At 55.4% G+C, this 19,406-nt stretch overlaps 2 protein-coding genes across 2 annotated transcripts in view; one reads left to right on the forward strand and one right to left on the reverse strand.

Annotated features, from left to right (window-relative positions):
* The window catches only part of TMEM63C (transmembrane protein 63C), a 32,188-nt gene extending 25,524 nt beyond the window's left edge, over nt 1-6,664 (forward strand). Inside the window, exons 15-24 of the mRNA XM_075103598.1 lie at nt 507-660; nt 1,176-1,282; nt 2,115-2,201; nt 2,726-2,791; nt 2,911-3,073; nt 3,290-3,395; nt 3,603-3,770; nt 4,068-4,183; nt 4,342-4,413; nt 4,495-6,664. Coding sequence (XP_074959699.1) covers nt 507-660; nt 1,176-1,282; nt 2,115-2,201; nt 2,726-2,791; nt 2,911-3,073; nt 3,290-3,395; nt 3,603-3,770; nt 4,068-4,183; nt 4,342-4,413; nt 4,495-4,707 — 1,252 coding nt within the window. The 3' untranslated portion in view covers nt 4,708-6,664. The remainder of the gene's footprint in view (nt 1-506; nt 661-1,175; nt 1,283-2,114; nt 2,202-2,725; nt 2,792-2,910; nt 3,074-3,289; nt 3,396-3,602; nt 3,771-4,067; nt 4,184-4,341; nt 4,414-4,494) is intronic.
* A 2,249-nt stretch (nt 6,665-8,913) lies between these two features.
* On the reverse strand, nt 8,914-15,687 carry NGB (neuroglobin). Its single transcript, XM_075103612.1, has 4 exons — nt 15,455-15,687; nt 13,993-14,104; nt 12,328-12,447; nt 8,914-11,188 (listed from the first exon to the last, which is right to left on the reverse strand). The coding sequence occupies exons 1-4, from the start codon at nt 15,559-15,561 to the stop codon at nt 11,042-11,044; spliced, it is 486 nt and encodes a 161-aa protein (XP_074959713.1). The 5' UTR covers nt 15,562-15,687; the 3' UTR covers nt 8,914-11,041.
* Nucleotides 15,688-19,406: the final 3,719 nt, after the last annotated feature.

Genomic DNA, 19,406 nt, shown 5'->3' on the forward strand with positions numbered 1-19,406 from the left:
AGAAAACTCGTGGGTTGAGATAAGAACAGTTTAATAATGAAAATATAATAATAATAATATAATGAAAACGAAAATAACGAGAGAGAGAGAGAGAGAGAGGTGAAACAGGAAAAAAACCCAAACAATAGGTGATGCAACCGCTCACCACTCGCTGACTGATGACTCCGGTCCCTGAGCTGCAATCGCTGCTTTTCCCAGCCAACTCCCCCCAGTTAATATACTGGGCATGATGTTGTATGATGTGGAATATCCCTTCGGTCAGTTTGGATCAGCTAACTTGGCTGTGCCTCCTCCCCTCCTGGCTTCTTGTGCACCCAGCAGAGTATGAGAGGCTGGAAAAGTCCTTGACTAGTATAAGCACTACCTAGCAACAACTAAAACATCAGTGTGTTGTCAATATTATTCTCATACTAAGTCCAAAACACAGCACTATGACAGCTACAGTGAAGAAATTTAACTCTGTCCCAGCTAAAACCATGACACCGAGTCATGCTTTCCTCTCACAGGGAGAATTTATCAGTCCGTGGCACATCTTGGTGGGTAAGATTCATCCTCCTTAATATCTGCCTCTTCGTCCTTCTCTTCTTCCTCACCACGCCAGCCATCATCGTCAACACCATGGACATGTTCAACGTCACACAGCCTGTGGAGAGCCTCAAGGTAGTCCCTGGGGCCCTGTGCCAGCTTTCCCAAAGGGTCTCCATTTCCAGGTTTGTCTGTGACAGGGGGAGGGAACCCGCTCTACACTGTCCCAAAAAGACAAGCCATCACTGCGATGAGCGTTGATGGGAGGCAAGAAGTGGTCATGCCCATGCTTGCTATCCATCCCCTTCTTGATGTGTTTCAAGTGGCAGAGCCATGGGGCACCTGTGCAAATCTAAGCTTTAGTGCTGGTGTCCATGGGGGAGGGCAGCTTGGTGTCTATGCAAGACGAGAGGGGTGGGAAGAGCTCCGGGAGATGTTAGGAGCTGCCAGCAGCACATCTTCCTGCATATTGCCTGCTGTTGGGCAGGCACTGGGGCTCGGAGCATGCCCATGGAGCTCTTATTTCCCGACATAAACACCCCTGCCCATTGCACACACCATTCTGCACCAGGAGGTCTAGGGAGCTGCCTCCAGCATGAGTGAGCTCTGGCAGGCTCCTGAGGGGGTGTCTGGCATCTATCCTCCTGCAGAACCCCATCATCACCCAGTTCTTCCCCACGCTGCTGCTCTGGGCCTTTTCCGTCTTCCTGCCCTTCCTCGTCTACTACTCAGCATTCTTCGAGTCGCACTGGACAAGGTATGGGACTGACACCCACACTCCCCCAGGGTGTGGTAGATGGGAGGAACCTCAGGAGGGCTCATGGGACCTGACCTGCAGGGAGGCAGGCAGTGGAGCAGCAGACCCCCCCTAGAGGCCCATGGGTGTTGCCCTCCCATGGAAAGGGTCCCAAGGCCATACCCGAATGCACCCATTTCCTTGCCATAGCCCTGGATTGCTTGAGGCTGCTGACAAAGGCAGGTAGAGCTGGTTTTAAGGTGGGTCTGAAGAAGTTTGTGAAAGGGATGGTGTGATGGTGGACTGGCAGCAGCAGGGCCATGGCACTGACTTGGGCAGCACATCCCAGCCATGCTCCCAGCCCTCCAAGGTGGAGGCACAGGTTCAGGATGCTCGAAGCCTCCTAGCAGAGTAAGCTCTGCCCAGTTCCTACGACGTGGTCTCTTTGTCTTGACCCTCCACTGGTCCCAACCGCTGTGCTTGGTCTGCTGAGTCCTGCAAGAGCTTTGTCACTACCTCCCTTCTTTCTCCCAGGGGAAATGGGGGCTTCTGAACCCATTGTAGTCACCCAGCTGCCTCTTGGGTGTCTACACCAGCAGGGATGGTAGGAGACAGCAGGGGTGAAGGAGGTTGAGAGGCTGAGAGGACAAGAGCTTTCACTACAGCATATTCCTCATGGTGACTACCCCAGCCTGGGAGAGGCCCCAGTAGATGCACAGATCAAAACGCACATGGTTTTCTGGGGCTGGGAGTAGCTCCTTGGTGAAGAGTGAGACCCAGCCCAGCCTCTATCCCACTGGCTGCTCTGCCTCGGAAAAGCACAAGATTCTTCACTTGTCTCCCCTCTCCACAGGTCAAGTGAAAATCAGCTCACCATGCACAAGTGCTTCTTCTTCCTGGTGTTCATGGTCATCATCCTGCCCTCACTGGGACTGAGCAGGTACAGACCACACTGCCTTACCGCTCTCCCTGCTTCCAGGCAGCCAGGATCAGACCCAGGCCCCTCACCAGCCACAAGCCAGCCCCAAAGGGCTAAGGGCCCACTGCTGCCGAAACACAGCTGTCTCTGGGAGGAAAACACTCACTCTTTAGCTGGGCTGAGCTGCTCCCAGTTGGTCATGGACTGAAAGCTTCCCTGCGGAGGAGGAGGGGAGCGGAGTAGCTTTCCAGGCTGCCATGGCAGCACCTGAGGGTGCTGGTGGTGCCCTGCTTGGGGTCAGCCCTTCAGCAGACCCTGAAAGGACCAGGTCAGGTATCTCCATAGCCCCATCTATGGCAATCCTGATCATCCGGGAGGCAAGCACCCATGGTGGTGCCATGTGGCATAAGGAGCTGCTCTGGGAGTGTAGGATCCAGAGGGTCTTACCCACCTGAGGCAGGGGAAAGCACATGCCTGCTGAGTGCCCTCCATGGTGCTCTGTGGCTCCCTCTCTTTCTGAGCTGCTCCTCTTGTTTCCTCTCCAGCCTGGACCTTTTTTTCCGCTGGCTCTTTGACACCCACTTTCTGGACGAGGCCAATATCAAGTTCCAGTGAGTAGCAGGGAGATCCCGAACCTCCCTGGTGTGGGGGAGCGCCCAACACCAGCTCCCCAGCAGCTCTTCTGGCCGCCTGCCTGAGCATCCTCTCACACCCTGCATCTCTGGGGCAGGTGTGTTTTCCTCCCGGACAATGGCGCTTTCTTCGTCAACTATGTGGTCACCTCCAGCCTGATTGGGACAGCCATGGAGCTGCTGCGCATCCCAGGCCTCCTTGTCTACACTGCCCGCCTCTGCTTTGCCAAGTCTGAGCCTGAGCGGCTCCATGTCAAGCGGGTATGTGGCTCCAGTCACCTCTGAGCCTACATGACTACCGGCACAGCAGGGACACACTCGCTAGAAACTCAGGCTGTCCCAGTCCTATGGGGAGGCTTGTGGGGCCTTCTTCAGGCCTCGTAGGGGCTAATGGTGGGAGGCAATCATGTGGGCCAGGGTGCAAAGGCAAGTGCAGCCTTTGCAGAGGCAGTAATGACACTGCTGGTTTTGCCCCAGAGCCAAGCCTACCAGTTCCAGTTTGGACTGGAGTACGCCTGGACCTGCTGCATCTTCTCTGTCGTCATGACCTACAGCATCACCTGCCCCATCATCGTCCCCTTCGGTGAGTATGATCCCATGCCCATGGTCCCCCTGCCCCTGTTCATGCCAAGAGCAGCCTGTTCCAGCCACCAGCAGTGGCGTGGGAGCACAAGCTTCCCACATGGTACAGGGAGGCATCCTTGGACATCGTCCCCCGGGGCCTGCCCTGCTGCCCTGCAATCTGGCTGCCCTGTTGTCCTCCCCCCAAATGGCCCTCTCCTCCTACTAGGGTTGCTCTACATGCTGCTTAAGCACATGGTTGACCGGTACAACATTTACTACGTGTACATCCCCACCAAGCTGAACCAGCGCCTCCACGTTGCTGCCATCAGCCAGGTTGTGGTGGCCCCCATCCTCTGCATGTTCTGGCTGCTCTTCTTCTCCATCCTGCGCCTTGGTAGGGAGAGCTTGGGGCTGACCCTGCCGTTGCTGAGGGTCACATCTGATGCTTGGGGGGATGAGCCACTGGTGTCACCCCTGAGTTAGGCATGGCATGGAGGGTGGGAAAGGGAATGGGAAGGGGAAAGATAAAAGGTATGGTGGAGCCCTGGCAGATGTGGGAGGTGTCAGCTAGTGTTCTGGGAAGGGCGTTGAGAGCTTGTAAGACCCAAAGCAGGCACCAGCCTGGGGCTCAGCTGGACATGCAGCAGGTCCTTGAAGGATCATGTGCTGCCCCAGTGTCTCTGTGCCCTAGGTCCCACCCGACCTGTCACCCTCTTCACCTTTGTGGTCCTCCTCTCCTGCATTGTCTTCTCCTTCTTTGGCCTCTGCTTGAAGAAGCTGCAGCCGCGGAAACCCGCCAGCTACCAGGTGAGCACAGGCAGCACTTCCCTCACGACACTGTGTCCCCTCATTGCCTCTCTGGGGCACATTTGCCTTGGGGAGTCTGAGGTGGTGCCTGGCTGCCCCTCCAGCTTTGGCTGGAGGACCCCAAAATTGTCATTTCCTCCTGGCCTCCCTCTCCCCAGATGTCCGACCAGTCTGAGAGCACCTTCAACGACATGGAGCGGAGCAGTGTTTCCTCCACCCCCAACTCCAATGTGAGTACCCCTCCCCAGCCCCGCTGTGGCCACCCCCTGTTGCTCCCCTGGGCCCTGACTCCCCACTGCCCCCCGGGGCAGCTCTTTGTGGCCACCGTCCTGCAGGAGCCTGAGCTGAGTCTGACGCCGGCAGCCTCCCCGGCTCACCAGTCCTATGGCACCATGGGCAACCACTTGGAGCCAGCAGAGGATGGGGAGGATGGGGGGCTGCAGAGCTTCGAGACAGAGCTGGAGACAGTGGAGGGCGAGTACAGGAGCGGTCACATGATGGAGAGCCAGGCCCGCTACCAGTGAGCATCCCTGCTACCGGGGCAAGGGCCAGCCGTGCCGAGAGTGGAGGATGTGCTGGGTGGCAGGAAGGCGTCTTCCCAGCACTGGTGGGGGCCACCTCGCTGACAAGGTGGGGGGATGACAGGACTGATGTGAGGGGGAGACCCCATTGCATGGGACGTGGCGGGAGGCTCTGCCAGTCCCTCCTGCTGCCTGGACTGGCTCAGGCCCCACCCCCCCAAACCCTCCCTGTCCCCACCTGCCTCGTCCAGCCCGTTGTGTAGAAGAGGGAGTGCAGCGGTGTGGGGAAACGGTCTCTCTGAGAGGCCATGCTTTTGGGGGTCAGGAGGGAGGCCCTGGCCCCTCTGTGAGGGGGTAAGTAGCCCAGACAGCTCAGATGAATGTGCTTCCTGCCACACTGTCCTGCAGGTCTTCAGTGGCAGGGGATGGCCACCCCTAACCCTTGCTTTCCACCCTGCCCACCCATTGCCTGTGGTGGCCATGCTGCGGCCTCCCCGATGCCAGCCATGCCTGCACTTGCCCACCCCTGCTGCCACCTCCACGCTTTGCCCATTAAAGCAAGGCCTGCTGAGATGCGTGTGCTTTGGTGGAGGAGGAGGAGGCAAGTGCCTGGGACTCCCCCACATATGCGTGAGCACCAGTGACCCTATGCAGAGGCAGGCATTAAAATGCAAGCCCAGGTCTTCCCCATCCTCCCACCCCATACCTCCACTGCCACTGCATCATGCCTGTGCCCTTGGGTCCTAGGTGCGGTCAAGGGCCAAGTGTATTTAATGGCAGTGAGGGCAGCGCCTTGTCATCATACTCCCCCACCCCCAGCAGCATCCTCCTCATGCTCATGCTCTCCCTGGGACTGGCCAGGCATGGGCCCCCACATGGCTCTATCCTGTTGCAACAGAAATGGGGGGGCTGGCAGGACCCTGGCCTCTAGGTCCCGGTCCACCACATCCTGCCCTTGCCCACAAGCTGCAGCCATGGGATGCTCCCCCAGCAGTTCCACCACCTCTTGAGTGTGAGTCCTGCTGTAGTCGGTGTAAATGTGCTAGCTCCTGCCTGGGCAGCATCGCTGGGGTTTTCCAGCTCATCTGCAGGAGCTGTGGAGGCCCCTAAGGACAAGGGCAAATCCTCACCCTGCTCAGCCCCTCTCCCACCAGGCTAGCCTGCCTGGGCATTTTGCCTCCTCGCTCAGCCCTGCTTTGGCCTTGGGGTTGATTTTCCTGCTCCTGATTTTCCTGTTGGCTTCAGAGCAGTTCTAGCCACCATCCCAGGGCTGTGCAGGGGGGGAAGGGATGACAGTGCAGCTCTGCCGGCACCGGGGCTGCTGGCATGAGGAATTCTGCTGCGCAAAGACAGATGCTTGGAGATGGCACCGCTCAGCATTACTGGTGCCACTTGCGGGGAGGGGGGAGGGCATGGTGTGACAGTTCTGGGGAGAGGGGAAGGGTGGTTAAAAGGCAGCAGACCAGCAGTGAGCTGTGGGTCTCTGTTGGACTCAAGTGGGCCCTGGGACATCCCCGTGGGGCTGGTGGGTTTCAGCTCAGCCAGCTGGCAGCTCTGTGGCCCCCATCCCACGCACGCGCCTGCATGCTGGGACAATGGCTGCAGCACACAAGGCACTGAGCGGTTGCCTTGGGGGAGCCTTGACCTCAACTGCTCCCTCCCAACCCCAAAAAAGACCCTGGGGGGGCTTGTGGCTTTCTGCCCAGGTGCCCCTGGGGCTGCTTGCAGCTCAGGTGCTGCCCTCACTGCCTGCTCTGAGGGCAGCCCTGGCCAGAGCTGGGGGGATACTGGTGGCCTCTCTCTAGGTGGAAGCAAGTGCCTGCAAGTGGCACCGCATCCTTGGGACCTCGGGCTGCTGGTCCGATTGCCCTTGGCTGCCCCGCTGTAGGAATGTGCCAGAGGTCTGTACCTTCTTGTGATTTATTGCTATGATCGTGCCTTGAATAAAATGACTTCACCCAGCTGCTGCCTGGCGTCATCACTCGGTCACATCCTGCCTTGTGCCAGGAAAGGGAAGACCTTCACTGCTGGATCCTGTGAAAGTACCCCAACCCCTTTCCCCAACTGCAGGCTGCTTTTGACCCATTCTGGGGATGTCTTGCAGAGGCTTCAGTAGCGAGAACACTGCTTGGACACCTCTGCATCTCCAGGCATTTTGCCACCCACCATGGTCCCCACAAAAGCAAACCCCAGGGAGTGGGCAGAGGAGCAAAGGTGCAGGAACAGGGTGAGCACCCCGCCATATCCCTTCAGAAAGGCTGGCACAGCCCTTGGCACCAACCCCAACATTGGGGATGGGGTGCAGCCCTGGGATGGGCATGTGCCTCCCCTGCCCATCCTCTGTCAGCACTCACCCCACAGGCAGGGCTGGCTCAGGATACCACCAAAGGGGCACACACTGCCTGGAGGGAGCAGGAAGGTGGCCTGGAGCTCCTCTGGGACTACAGCATGGAGCAGGGGCAGTGGAGGGGCAGATGTTCCCAAAGCTGAAGTTCCCACCAGCAAGTCCTAGGTAAGGGGGCAAACAATATTTTGGGAGCCCTTCCTCTACATTTTGAGCAGACAGTGCTCTTTTGATCCCCTCCTCCCTCCGAAAACACAGTCTTTATACCCACACTTGTATGATTTGCCTCTGGTTTCAGCAGTTCCCTCCTGCCCACCCCTCCAAAGCTCCCCTGGATGAGCCCTGCCTGGCCAGCCTGGTGTACGGCATGGGGCAGAGGGCATGGGGAGTGCTTTCCTTTAAAGGGGTGAAAAAACTGGAAAAATCAAAAAACCCACTCCCCTCATCACACACCCCCACAGGGACCCCCCAATGGTTTGTAATTAGTGGTAAATGGGGCTAAATGCACAGCCTTGCTGGCGCCAGGGAGCTGAGGTGGGAGCTCTGCTTGTGAGCTATGGCTGTAATGGGCCCCCCAGCTCGCCGCTCTCCTGGCCCTCGTGCTGGGGAAGCTCATCACAGCCTAACGAGGTTGTGTAAGCCCCGTCATGCTGCGCCTCCTTCACTCCAGCTCTCAGAAACCCGCTCACCTGATTACAGCCTGCACATACAAAAGTCCCTCGCAGCTGGGGCCAAGCAATTGCATGGTGTCTCCCGCTGCGCTGGCCAGCAGCAGGCAGTGACAGGAGCATCCCCACCAGGCAGCAGCCAAGGCAAAGGGGGGAGGTTTGTGGGAGCTATGATAAACCTCCACACTGGTGCAGGGCATCCAAGATGTGGGTGCTGCTGGGGGGTGCCATGCTGGCCCTTTCCTGCAGCACTAGAGTTGGGTTGCCACTGCCAGCCCTGAGGCTGGCAGCTGTGCTCCAGGCCAGGAAGAGCTAGACAATTTATTTTAGCAATGACTCACGTGGAGGATATCTTTGCGTTCCCATCACTGCTGCTCTCCTTGCCCTTTGCAGCCTGTTGCCCTGCAGAACAAGCCCCATCCTAAAAGTTGCCCAAGGCAGAGCAGCACAGCTTTCCCAGGATGCTCACCATGCTCCCCTGTGGCAGGACTGGGACTTCCAGCCCTCAGGAGATGCTATTACAGACCCAGAGCTGGCTCCCCCACTCTAGGGACCATCCTTCTTCAGTGCCAGGTGCACAGCTCGGTGGCTTTCCAGCCCTGGCAATGTCAAAGCTAGAACATGCCCCAGGAAAGAGGAGACAGGACCTCCTGCATCCCCGCCAGCTGCTCCCCAGGGCAGGGCTGCTGGGGAAGCTCCGCAGTCCAGCTGGCAGGGTGGATGCTGCATGGAGCCAGGTGAGACTTCACTATGAGGCTGTGCCCTGCTGCTGCAGGCAACCAGCAGTAGATGACCAGCAGCAGGTGAGCTGATGCTATCTCAAAGAACAAAAGCAACAGCTGAACAACAGAAAAGGGATTTTTAGGGTGGTTGCTTAAAACTCTAATCCCATTAGAGATTGTAAAATTTGAAGGGTATGAGCAACCAGCAGCAGGACACCTTTGCTAGCCCCTCTGCCACCCACCCATTCAATTACAGCGCACGATAGCTCCCAACAGACATTTAGTGCTGGGTGCCTTCTCCTGTCAGTTGGCTGGACTCCACAAGCACTCCTGAGTGCTCCTAGTAACCAGTATCTTCAAAGCTAGAGTCAACAAGAAACCAGTAAACCCTAAACCCCTCTGTCATCCTTTTTTTTTTTTTTTTTTCTGCTTGCTTGGACCTTTTATATTCAAATAAAAAGGCAGCAAAGAGGGCTGAGACTCACTGTTGTTCTTTATTAAACAGAACAGCTGGGTATAAGAGGCACGCAGACTAGTTCACTTCTCTTGGGAGTTACACAAAACATGGTACAGAAGAAGAGATGTCAAGGAGCTGGGAAAGCTAGAAGGAGCAGGGATGTTTTGTGGCAGTAACACCAACACCCCACCCATCACACAGCTACCTACTTGTCACACAGAGCCTAAAGGTCCCCCCCCGTAATGCCAAAGACTGATGCCCCAGAAGAGGGTTGCAAAGAGGACATCCCCATTCCCAAACCCTCCTGCCCTGTACCATGCTGTCACAGCTAGTGTGTTCCCCCAGCCCTCACTGCACGGCGTGAGAATGGGGAGGACCTCACCTGACCCAGTCAACAGAGAGAGCCATGGACCAGGACGCACAACACCACCATGCTGTAGGACTGCAGGAGCAAAGCCTGGTACCATGAGGAGGACAGTGAGCATCCTTTCCTAGGGATGTTCACTGTTCCACAACTCCCCTCAGCTCCCCTCCCAAACACAGCTGGAGGGCTCCTTGCTTGCTGGGAGCCCATGGTCAGCAGGGAAGCAGAGCCCTGTCTCACAGGGCACCCCATCATCCCCTCCATGGCATGGGGCTGGGAGACCTCAGCTGCACCTACAAGGAGCAGACAGCCCTCTCCTGTCCCAGGGTAGAAGATGTCTGAGTATAGGACGAACATGTCTCTAGAACAGGACCATCTCAGCCCTCAGCACCAGGCTCCTTCTGCCCTGAAGGAGCAGCAAAAAAGGGCACTGCCTATAACTAAATACTTGCTCCATGTCCTTGCCCTGGGGCTAGTGATGGCTCAAAACATAGTTCTGCCTGTCCCACAGCGATTTTCCCACAGAGATGAACTCTTCTTCAAAGTGCTCACGTTCAGCTCCCCCAAAGCCCTTGGGTGCTGCCTCAGACATTTCCTGCTATTTCTTCTGGCAGATGCCATCTTCTCACTCCTGTCTGACACAGCACTGCTGCACACACCTAACTGGGTGCCTTGGTCTGCTCTGAAGTAGCTGTTTCTCTAGTATGGGTGGGAGGGATTACTAAAGGGTGAGAACCTCTGCAGATGGGCACTGTGTGCTGCTGGGAAGCGCTCCAGGTCCTGACAGCATCAGCAGAGAAATTCCAGCCATGCTTCCTCTGGCCAAGAGCCAGAATGATTTCTGGAAGCTGTTGCCATGACATGATTACAACCTTAATTTTTATTTTAAGACATCTTTTCCATATATTTACTTTATTCTCCTTAACACAAAGCAGTAAAGAGCCACCACTGCTGCATTTCAGCTGGCTCTGAGGTTAAACCAACCAGCCAAACCAACACAAAGCCTTTCAGCTGGCAGCCCAGACCTGCTAAAAGCAGCCTCACCTCAGGATTAACATGACCCCACTGCTTGAAGCGTCTCTAGGAAACACACTGAGTTGTGGCCAAGCTGACACAAGGAAAAGCCATGGATTCCATCCAAGGGAGAGGCAAGGCAGAAGAGAGCACCAGGATTAACCATCTGGTAGTGACATATTGGTGAAGGGTGAGGGGGCAGAGCTCCCTGCAAGGTTTGGAGAGGATGGCCACATAGCACAGCCAGCTCCCACCTCTGCTGCCCCTGCCCCTGGAAGAGGCCAAATCCACCACTGTCACAGCTGAACCAGGTACAGCAGTACAGGACAAGCGAGCAGTGCCAGACCTGGCAGGTCGTGAGCACAGCAAATAGGATTTTGGGCAAATAGGCCTAAGAGGCCTACACTAACTGTCATCTAACTAGGGTGGGGAGAAAGAGGAGGAAGATGAGCCAGCTGAAAACCAGAATCATGCGCACTGGTGCTCCAGCTAGCCCAAAGGAACTTGGGGCAAGGTGGTGTACCTGTGCTGTGGCACTCCTAGGCTTTGCTGTAGAGATGTACCCTGCTAGCCCTTAGCAAACGCAGAGATGTGGTCATGTTGAAGCAAGGCGGAATCACTGGGAGAGCCCTGAAGCACGCGTGGCTGTAGGAGATAGCGATGGGCTGGTGCACAAAGACAGAGGTGGAGAGAGGCAGAGAGCATGGCATGAGCACTCGCTCTGCCTAGGACCACTGTGTGGTCAGGGATGGGGATGGCTGGCAGGATCTAGTCCCCTTCTGGGAGGGTCTCCCAGCCGCGTTGCATAGCTTTCACCACAGCACCATAGAGTTTGCTCCAAGCATCCCGCACATCTGGGCTGAAGGCAGTGCCAAGGCATTTCTCCAGCATATACAGCAAGGACTCACCAACAGTCTGCAAACCAAACAGGGAGACGTCAAGCTCAGCACCGAGGGATGACACACAGCCCCTTCTCTCGCTTCACTGCCTTTTTGGACTTCTTCCATTACACAGCAGCTGCTCTTCCTCCACCTGCAGGGCCAGGCCGCCCTGTCCCTGGCTGCTCAGAGGGGGCCCAGAGCCAGCCCATGCCATCCCCTTCCCCATGCTAGCCCCCACCTGACACCCCTCACCCTGGGTTAGCGGGGAGCAAAGGCTGACACTCTGCATGTAACACCAGGGGAGAGGTACACGTCCATCCTCCATGGCTCCCGCATGCAGGTAGCCAGCCCCATCCCCTGTCCTGGCATAGCAGTGGATCAGAAGAGCTAAGCAATGCCCTGATGCCAGAAGTGGGCCAGACCCCAGGCTGGATGCTCAGGGCCTGCCTCGCTGCCTCTCAGGCCTCTGCACAGGGCACTGGTCCTCACAGAGCTGCAAGCAACCCCATCCAGGAGCACCCACACAGTGGGTGGAGGGCTGGTGGGGATCACTACCCCAAGCAAAGGCGTCCCTGCTCCCTCTGAAGAGGACCAAAGCTAGCAGTATCATGAGGGAGCCATGTGTTGGTTAGAAACATTTCCTTCAACCTTCCCTTCCCTGCTGCTTAATCCAGTATTTCTGTCCATGCTTGATGGCAGGAGAGGAGTAAGCAAAGGTTTACTATGGAGAATGCTCCTGTCTTACTGCCACAGAGGAAACAGGAGCTGAGGTGCAGTTCTGACACAGAGAGAGGCAGATGCTCCCTTTCCCAGCTGCAGTGAGGTTTGCCCATGCAGAAATCCAGGGCCTGGGGCAAAGGCTGAGCCTGCAGCCCTGTGTCACAGGAGAGACTGCAGTGCCCCAAACCATGGTTCCTCTTCAGACAGGGGAAAAGCCTTGCTCCCTTATGTCCTTTCTCCCTCAGCTTACTGGGGGAGGGCAGAAAATGAGGGGAGCTCAAAGGTTTTCCTGATCAAGCTGACGACACTATGCAGGTAGCAGCAGCTCGGGGGCTGCCCTGAGCCACCAGCTTTCTCTCCAGCCAGCTGAATGCAGCAGGTGGGCGCAGGGGGACAGGGACAACTGAGGGCTGCACAAGCACAGATGCAGCGGGATGAGAGAGGATGCCTCACCGAGAAAGACTCGACCTTCACACCAATTGCCTGGTGCTTCTTGCCAAGGTTACAGAGGTACTCCTCCAGGCAGGACAAGTTCTCCAGGTGGCTCACAGCAGCATCAATTACCAGCATCACCTGCAGGAGTACAGAGGCAGAACAGCATTAATAGCAAGGCTCTGCTGCCCTCCCAGAGGAACAAAAGTCTGACCCCTCTACTTCACCATTCTCAGCCTGACCACCTCCCAGTCCAGCAGATGCCGTCTGAGTTTTGCTCTACTATGATGCCTGTGTTACATTAGTGAGGCCTGCTGGCAGCAGCACACACGTCCTCCCATGGGACACTGCCAGAGGTGCCACAGCAAGCAGCACTGCTGAACTCCCTGTTCCAGAGTGGGTAAACAGCCCTATATGAGAGCAGTTACCGCCTAAGATCTAACGCAGAGGCAGTCATTACAGCTCTCAGGACACCGGGACAACTGCAGGGGAGCCCTAGAAGCTGCCAGGACTAGAGTTTCCAAATACAAGTTGACAAGATGGTGCAACTGTGAAAAAGGCAACTCAATTTCTAAGATCAGCCAAGGTATTTTGAGGAGATGATGTAGATAGTACAACCAAAAGACCTGGTCTGGTAAAGCATGTACCACCATGGTCTCCCAGGAGCACAAACAGTCAAATAAAAACAGGACAGAGAAGGGTTAATGAGGGATGAAGGGAACAGACACATCAAATTAGAAGAAGAGATTAAAGCCAGGGCATGGTTAGTTTGGCAAAGCCAAGAGGTGATAGAACTGTGCTCTATAATTTCAACAGGGAAATTATCTCCAACAAGAGCAAAGAGCTATTCCAGCTCAAGGCAATAATAGCAGAAGTAAAAATGGACTTAACTTTGCCAATAATCAGAGGCTGGAAAATAACAAAACGCTTGCATCTATCAGAGGAGCACAGCCCTGAAACAGTCTGTTACGAGGAATAAAGACAGGCAAGTGAGGCACCAAACTGGTTTAAAGATGGAGCCAGACAGTTTATGAAGGCATCTGCAAGCCAAGGCTGTGCTCTGCCCTGGCGTTGCCACCCTTCAGGGCTCAGCAAAGGGTCTCTTCTGCACCAGGTGTAATTTCGTCCATGCAGGAGCTCCTCCAGACGACTTCAGCATTGCTCCTCTCCCTATTTTTGGGGGAGGCAAACGCATATCGCAGCACTCCCCCAGAGGCTATCCAAGAGATGCTGTGGGCCTTCTGGCTCTGCAGCTGCACCAACAGCCTCTCACAGTAGGAGGTCTACAGGAGCCTGGCCCACTGACCAGCTCTGTGCCACCTCCCGGTCAGTATGTGGCCAAGCAGAGGCTTGTCTGGCCAGAAGTGAGCTCACCAAGTCACTTCCATGTTAGAAGTGGGCTTCCAACTTTGACAAGAGGCAATCCACTCTCAGATGAGAACAAGGAAGTCGGCATAGTGCTTCTTACCCACCACAACCCACATCCTCATCCCCTCCCCACTGTTGCAAGGCACTTTGTCTTGGCAATAGCACCTTCTGTTAGCACAAGTAACCCTGCAGTTACCACCTCAAGAGGAGACTTCCTATTCGTTCCCCAGTCAGACACCCCACAGCCCCAAGCCATTGCTTAAGGGCTTCCTCCTCCATGGAGGCTGTGCTCCGGCCATGTCACAGCCCCTCTCTCACCTTCCTGATGTGATCCAGGAATTCAGGGGCAGAGAGGCACTCCTGAGGGCTGGTAAACTGCTTGCAGTTGTACTGGAAAAAGGGCAACAGGTCAGGGTCCAAGTCAAACAACCTGCAAAAGCAAGAGAAACCTCCATCTTCTCACTTCCTCAGCTTTATTTAGAGCCCTGCTCACCCCAGGAACAACCCACAGCCCCCACTCTGCCTCTCTTCCCACCTACTGATCCCTCCCCACCTGTAAAGGACCCACAGGTTCTTAAAAGTCTTAGTTTGGGGCAATCCAGGTTACTTATAGTCAAAAAAGTCTCTATTTCCCTAGCCCACAGCCCCAGCTCTCAGATACGGCACCTGAGGACCAGTTCCAGCACACTCGATTTCCTCCCAGCCTGGCCCTTCTCCCCAAAGTCTTGGTTGGTGTCTTGACTCTTCCCATTCCCACTTAATGATCCCCTTGAGCCCAAAGCTCCCAAATCCAGGGAAGGCCTGCAAGCTCCAGCAGCCGGCTTCCATACTTGAGCAAGGGGGGTGTGTACAAACTCAGCTCATAGCCCACTCTCCCACACCATCAACAGCTCCCATTTTTCCCCCCTTATCCCCCCTGCCAGTGCATGCCAAGCACTTATGGGTCTCAGTAGCAGCCACACAGGCTGATGCTGTCCATAGAGGCCACAGGGAATTCTCCCCATCCTGCACATTAAACTGCTGCATCCCCCTCCCCTCCACTAAAACGCCCCAACACTGTCGTTGCTGCTTGCAGCCCTGCTCTGCCAGGTTTGCCTCCCGCCTGCTACACCTTGCTCCAGAAGATGGTCATCAACTCTCCGACCATCCTTTTCAAATGACTTTTCATAGATTTTTCCTTTACCGTAATCGAGACATTAATCTGCTTAGGAGAGGCAAGGGGCTGGGGTCCAGCCGCTGCCCCCGCCACACCATTTCCTCTGTCCCGAGAGCGAATCCCTCCCCAGCGGCCAGGGCCGTGCCCGGGGCCGCGCCGCGCCGTGCGGGGGCAGTTCGGGTCCCCTCGATGCGCTCCCCAGAGCCGGGCGGACACGCAGCTCTTCAAGCAGCAGAAGTACCGGTGACAGGGCGGGGGATCAGTGGGCAGGGAGGCACGAAACCTGCCCGCTGCCTCTCTCCCTCACCCTCCATCTTCCCGTAAAAAAGTTCGCACTCGCGGAGGGCGGGAAAGGCTGGGAAGCGGCGCGGAGCGGGCGGCCTTCCCCACGCCGCTGCCCCACGGCAGCCGCGGCTTCAGCCCCCCGCGGCTCTCCCCGGGCCGCCGGCCCCGGGGCGGGGGGAGGGAGGGGGGGAAGGAGGGGTGGGGGAGGGAAGGTAGGCGGCTGGGAGCCACCGGCGAGCGAAGGGAAGCGATCCTCTCCAAGAAGCGGAGCCCGTCCGTCGACCCCCCGGGTCGGTCCGGGGCGCCGCCGGCCGCCCCCGTCCCTGCCGCCCCGCTCACCTGGTGAAGAGGACGAGGCCGTGCTGCACCGGGCTGCCGCTCACCCGCCGCCAGCTCTCCCGGATCAGCGCTCGCTGCCCGCCAGACAGCAGCATCCCGCTCTCCATGGCCGGGGCGGAGGGGCCGCCGAGCGGCAGCCGCCCGCCCCTCGCTCACCTGGGGGGGCCGCCCCCGCGCCCCCCGCCCGCGCAGCGCCCGCTGCCCCCTGCAGGCTGCCGGCACCCCAGCTGCCCCCTGCCCTCTCCTCCACCCGGGGCTTCTCCCCACCGCCTCCTGGTAAGGAAGAGCTCACTTTGGGTTTCACACTCAGGGAAAGGATGGAAAAAAAAAAAAAAAAAAAATTAAAATCCCCAACCACCCCCGCAGGACTCGCAGCCGCAGGGCAGAGTAGAAAGTTCAGCTCATTCATGGTTGACATTTTCCAATGGGCCCGATTTTACAAGTGCAGCAGCACGGCAGAGCAGAGCGAGGGAGGGGACCACCGGGACCCAGCCGGGCTGGCTCGCCGATCAAGCGTAACTTTGCTCAGCGATGCTCCAGCACTACAGCATCCTCCTGCTTTTGGCTGCTTCCACTGAGACTCAGGATGCCCCACAGCCACCTGCTATCTCCATGGGCAGATGCAGTCTAGACCCTGGTTTAATTTAAGGCTAATTAAGCCAGCTGAACCAGGCAAAGTTGTTTATAACAGATCAGAAAGACATGTCATCTTTGTGAAACATCTTCAGGACACCCAGCTTCTCTTTACTGTTCAGACAAAGGGAAACACTGCTTTTAATTTGGCCCCAGGAGTTAGGCAGCATGGAGGAAACAAAAAGAGAAGGGGCAAGTGAGGTCTCAAGCAGCGCAACAGAAGGCAGGAGAGCCAGAGCAGTCATGGAAGTAATGTTTTTTTCAGAAGGATGCGAGCAACACAAAAGCACAAATATTACTGAAACCATCAGAGTCTGCTCTGAAATCACAATTGTGCTGATCTTATTACAAGTTCTGGTTCTATCCATCAGACTTACTTCTTGTAATCAGGAGAGAAGACAGCAGCCTCTGACCCAACCCAGGAGCACACTGACTCAGGGTAGGCAGAAAGCAGGCTTTTCTCATTGGAGTACTGAAAATAATCTGTGGAAGGAGACAAGTTCAAAGGCACAATGCTACTTCATCAGCCCCAGCCCCAGATTGTCTCCCAGGAGCCTTTCTCCTAAAGAGCTGGAGTGACAGCACTGACTGCAGTGACAGTAGGAAGCCACCTGAGACATCTCTGCAAGTGCCGGAATAAATTATCTGTTTTCTCAGGCTTTTGAGACCCCGCACTCTCAGTGCAGACCAGACAAGATGCTGTATAGGAAAAGCTCCATATACATTAGAGGAAGCTGGAGAACCCAGTCCTCTTGAAGAGTCCAACAAACGTAGAAAGAAATTGAGCTGTCAGGTGGACTAGGGAGTCTTGCAAATGCTTTAGATGTCTGGCTACTGAGACCTGATGTTCAAAGTTTGCTGTGTTTTGAAGGCCATTGCTAGAAAGACTTAATATCAAAGGTTCCCAAGTCCTGGAAAAATGCAAATGGTTTCTGTTAAGTCATGGCTTCTGTTAAAGATACAGCATTTTACCTTTCATGATAACTAAGAAAAGCCTGAAAAGCATATAATCTGTAGGCATCTATAGTCTTAGAGAACAGGGAATAAATAGAAAGCATTCAATAATAAAGAAAAGTCATGAGCTGCGAGGCCATCTCATGGCTGGGGGGGTCGGAACATGCGACCTGCCAGCCCACAGTGCTTCCTGCTGCTGGCCACCATCTTCTGGTCCACAGCAAGCGCCCACTAAAAACAGCATCTTAGCTGTATGGTTGTAAAGAAAACATTAACACTGGGGACTGATGATAAATCAGTGTGATGATAACTGCTGAAGCTGCAAGAAGTCTGAAGGAGCAGCTAGCAGAGCAGAGGGAAACACTGGGTTAACCTGAGGAGGGCAGTAAACGCAAGCCCAGCAGTGCAAACGCAAACAGTAACCTTTAGCTGTCTTGCAGCTCATCAAGCACACCAGTAAAGAGCGTGAAGTGCCATCCTATATGTATCTGCACAAGCTACTCTGACATTTCAGCCTGTTGTCACAACTCACAGGCGTGGAGCTTCACCAGAGCCTGGCTGGACAGTCCAGCCTGACCCTGCTAACAAGAAGGGGGAGCAGAACAGGCAGGCAGCGCCGTGCTGCCAGGGCACTGGAGAGCAGAGAGTCCTCCCTAGAGCACGGGATGCCAAGGAGCAGAGTTGAAGCACGTATATGCAGTCAGAGCAGCAACCGAGGCTGAATATTTGCCTAGCAACATTTTTAATATATTCAAAGCTGGCTGATAGAGGAGGAAGAGAAGCACCACAAAAACAAGTTACTGTAGTTAAGAGTGATCAGCCTCTATGCTTACTTGGGATATGGGACACCTTTCCTTGGGTCCGTGCAGGCACCATACCAGCTATCACATCCCAGAGCAACAGTGAAATTCAGGTTCAGCCGTTGTTCCTGATGGCAAGGGTATCTCAGACGATAGGAATGAAGCCATGATAACAAGGGAAAATGGTGGCTCTTGTCCAAAGTCTTCCCCCCCACCTTCCCTCTGTGCTGCAGATGGTGGCTGCATGCTGAGCGCTTGCAGACAAGGCACAAGTGTCAGAACAGACCAGACATAACGGCAGCAATGAGTGCACTGCGTGTGACATGTCTTCTCCTTCCGTGGAACATACGGGTGCCCCAGCTGATGAAAGAGGCAATGGGCTGCCCATATCACAGACCACCTGTTGGCACCCAAACCCGATGGTGGTATGACACTCAACAGAGCCTAAGAACCAAAGAGAGTTGATTCCTTCCTTGGCCCCCAGCACCAGCTCCTTCTGGGCAGGGTACAGGCACATTCAGGAGCAGTTTTCCCCACCTTCCCTGCCCCTCTGAACAGTCAATCCATCCCTTTGCTGCTTTCTGGCACTGGTACATGCTCTCTCCCTTAATAAAACCAGCAGTTTTTCCCTTGTGACAGCATAGATCTTCCAGCACAGGAGGAGGGAGCTGTGAGGAGGGACTTAAGGTGAGAGACAGGGAGAGCCCAGGGGTAAGAAATATCCGAACCACCGTTCACATGACTTAATTGAGCGAGGTCTTGGGAGACACTGTGCTCTTCCCTGCGTGCAAGGCAGCTTCTCCCTTGCAGCTATATGGCTGTCAGAGGAGTTCCTCCTGCTGGCACAGCACTGACATGCTGGCAACACAAGTGAAGTCCAGAGGGGATTTAAAGTACAAGGAAAAACGAACAAGAAAACATCCCTTCTCATTCAAGTGTTTTGTGAGCCTTCAAGCATGAGGAAGCCCCAGGATGCATCAAGAGGTCCAGCACTTCAAACATTTCCATGGTCTGAGGGTTTTCTGCAATGGTTCCCAGCTCCCTTGGCTCCCTCTACCTAGCCTGGCAGCTCAGCTCTTTTCTGAGATGCTTTTGGGTTTCTACAAGACTGCTCCTGGAGCTGTCGTGAGTGAAGAGCCACCAGGTTAGCAGCACAGACTTCTCCAAAATCATCTTTAGGCTACTTGGAGAAAGGGGAGGCAGATTTCTGGAGAAACTCACTGACCTGCAGAAAAAAAATCAATAAATCCTTTTTTGTGCTTTGGAAGAAGAAAAATTTATATAATGTTTTAAATTTCCGGTGTGTCTCATCACTGTATTCTACAGTCCATTCAAGTTATGGTACCAACACTCATAACTCCCCTTGCTAAGCGTTGGCTTTACTTATTCTGTGCCTCAGTTTACCTACAGGGAAAGAAACTCACCCAATCTTGTAAAACTGTGTGACAGAACTGGGAACAAACTTGTAAATGCCTGTCGCCAACCCTGCACTCAGGGTTCAGGATGCTTGGAAAACAGACCTCCCTCCCAAAGGAAAACCACATCAGCCTGGCCCAGGGATGGCT

This window comes from Phalacrocorax aristotelis, chromosome 9 (genome assembly GCF_949628215.1).
Source record: "Phalacrocorax aristotelis chromosome 9, bGulAri2.1, whole genome shotgun sequence".
Lineage (NCBI taxonomy): Eukaryota > Metazoa > Chordata > Aves > Suliformes > Phalacrocoracidae > Phalacrocorax > Phalacrocorax aristotelis.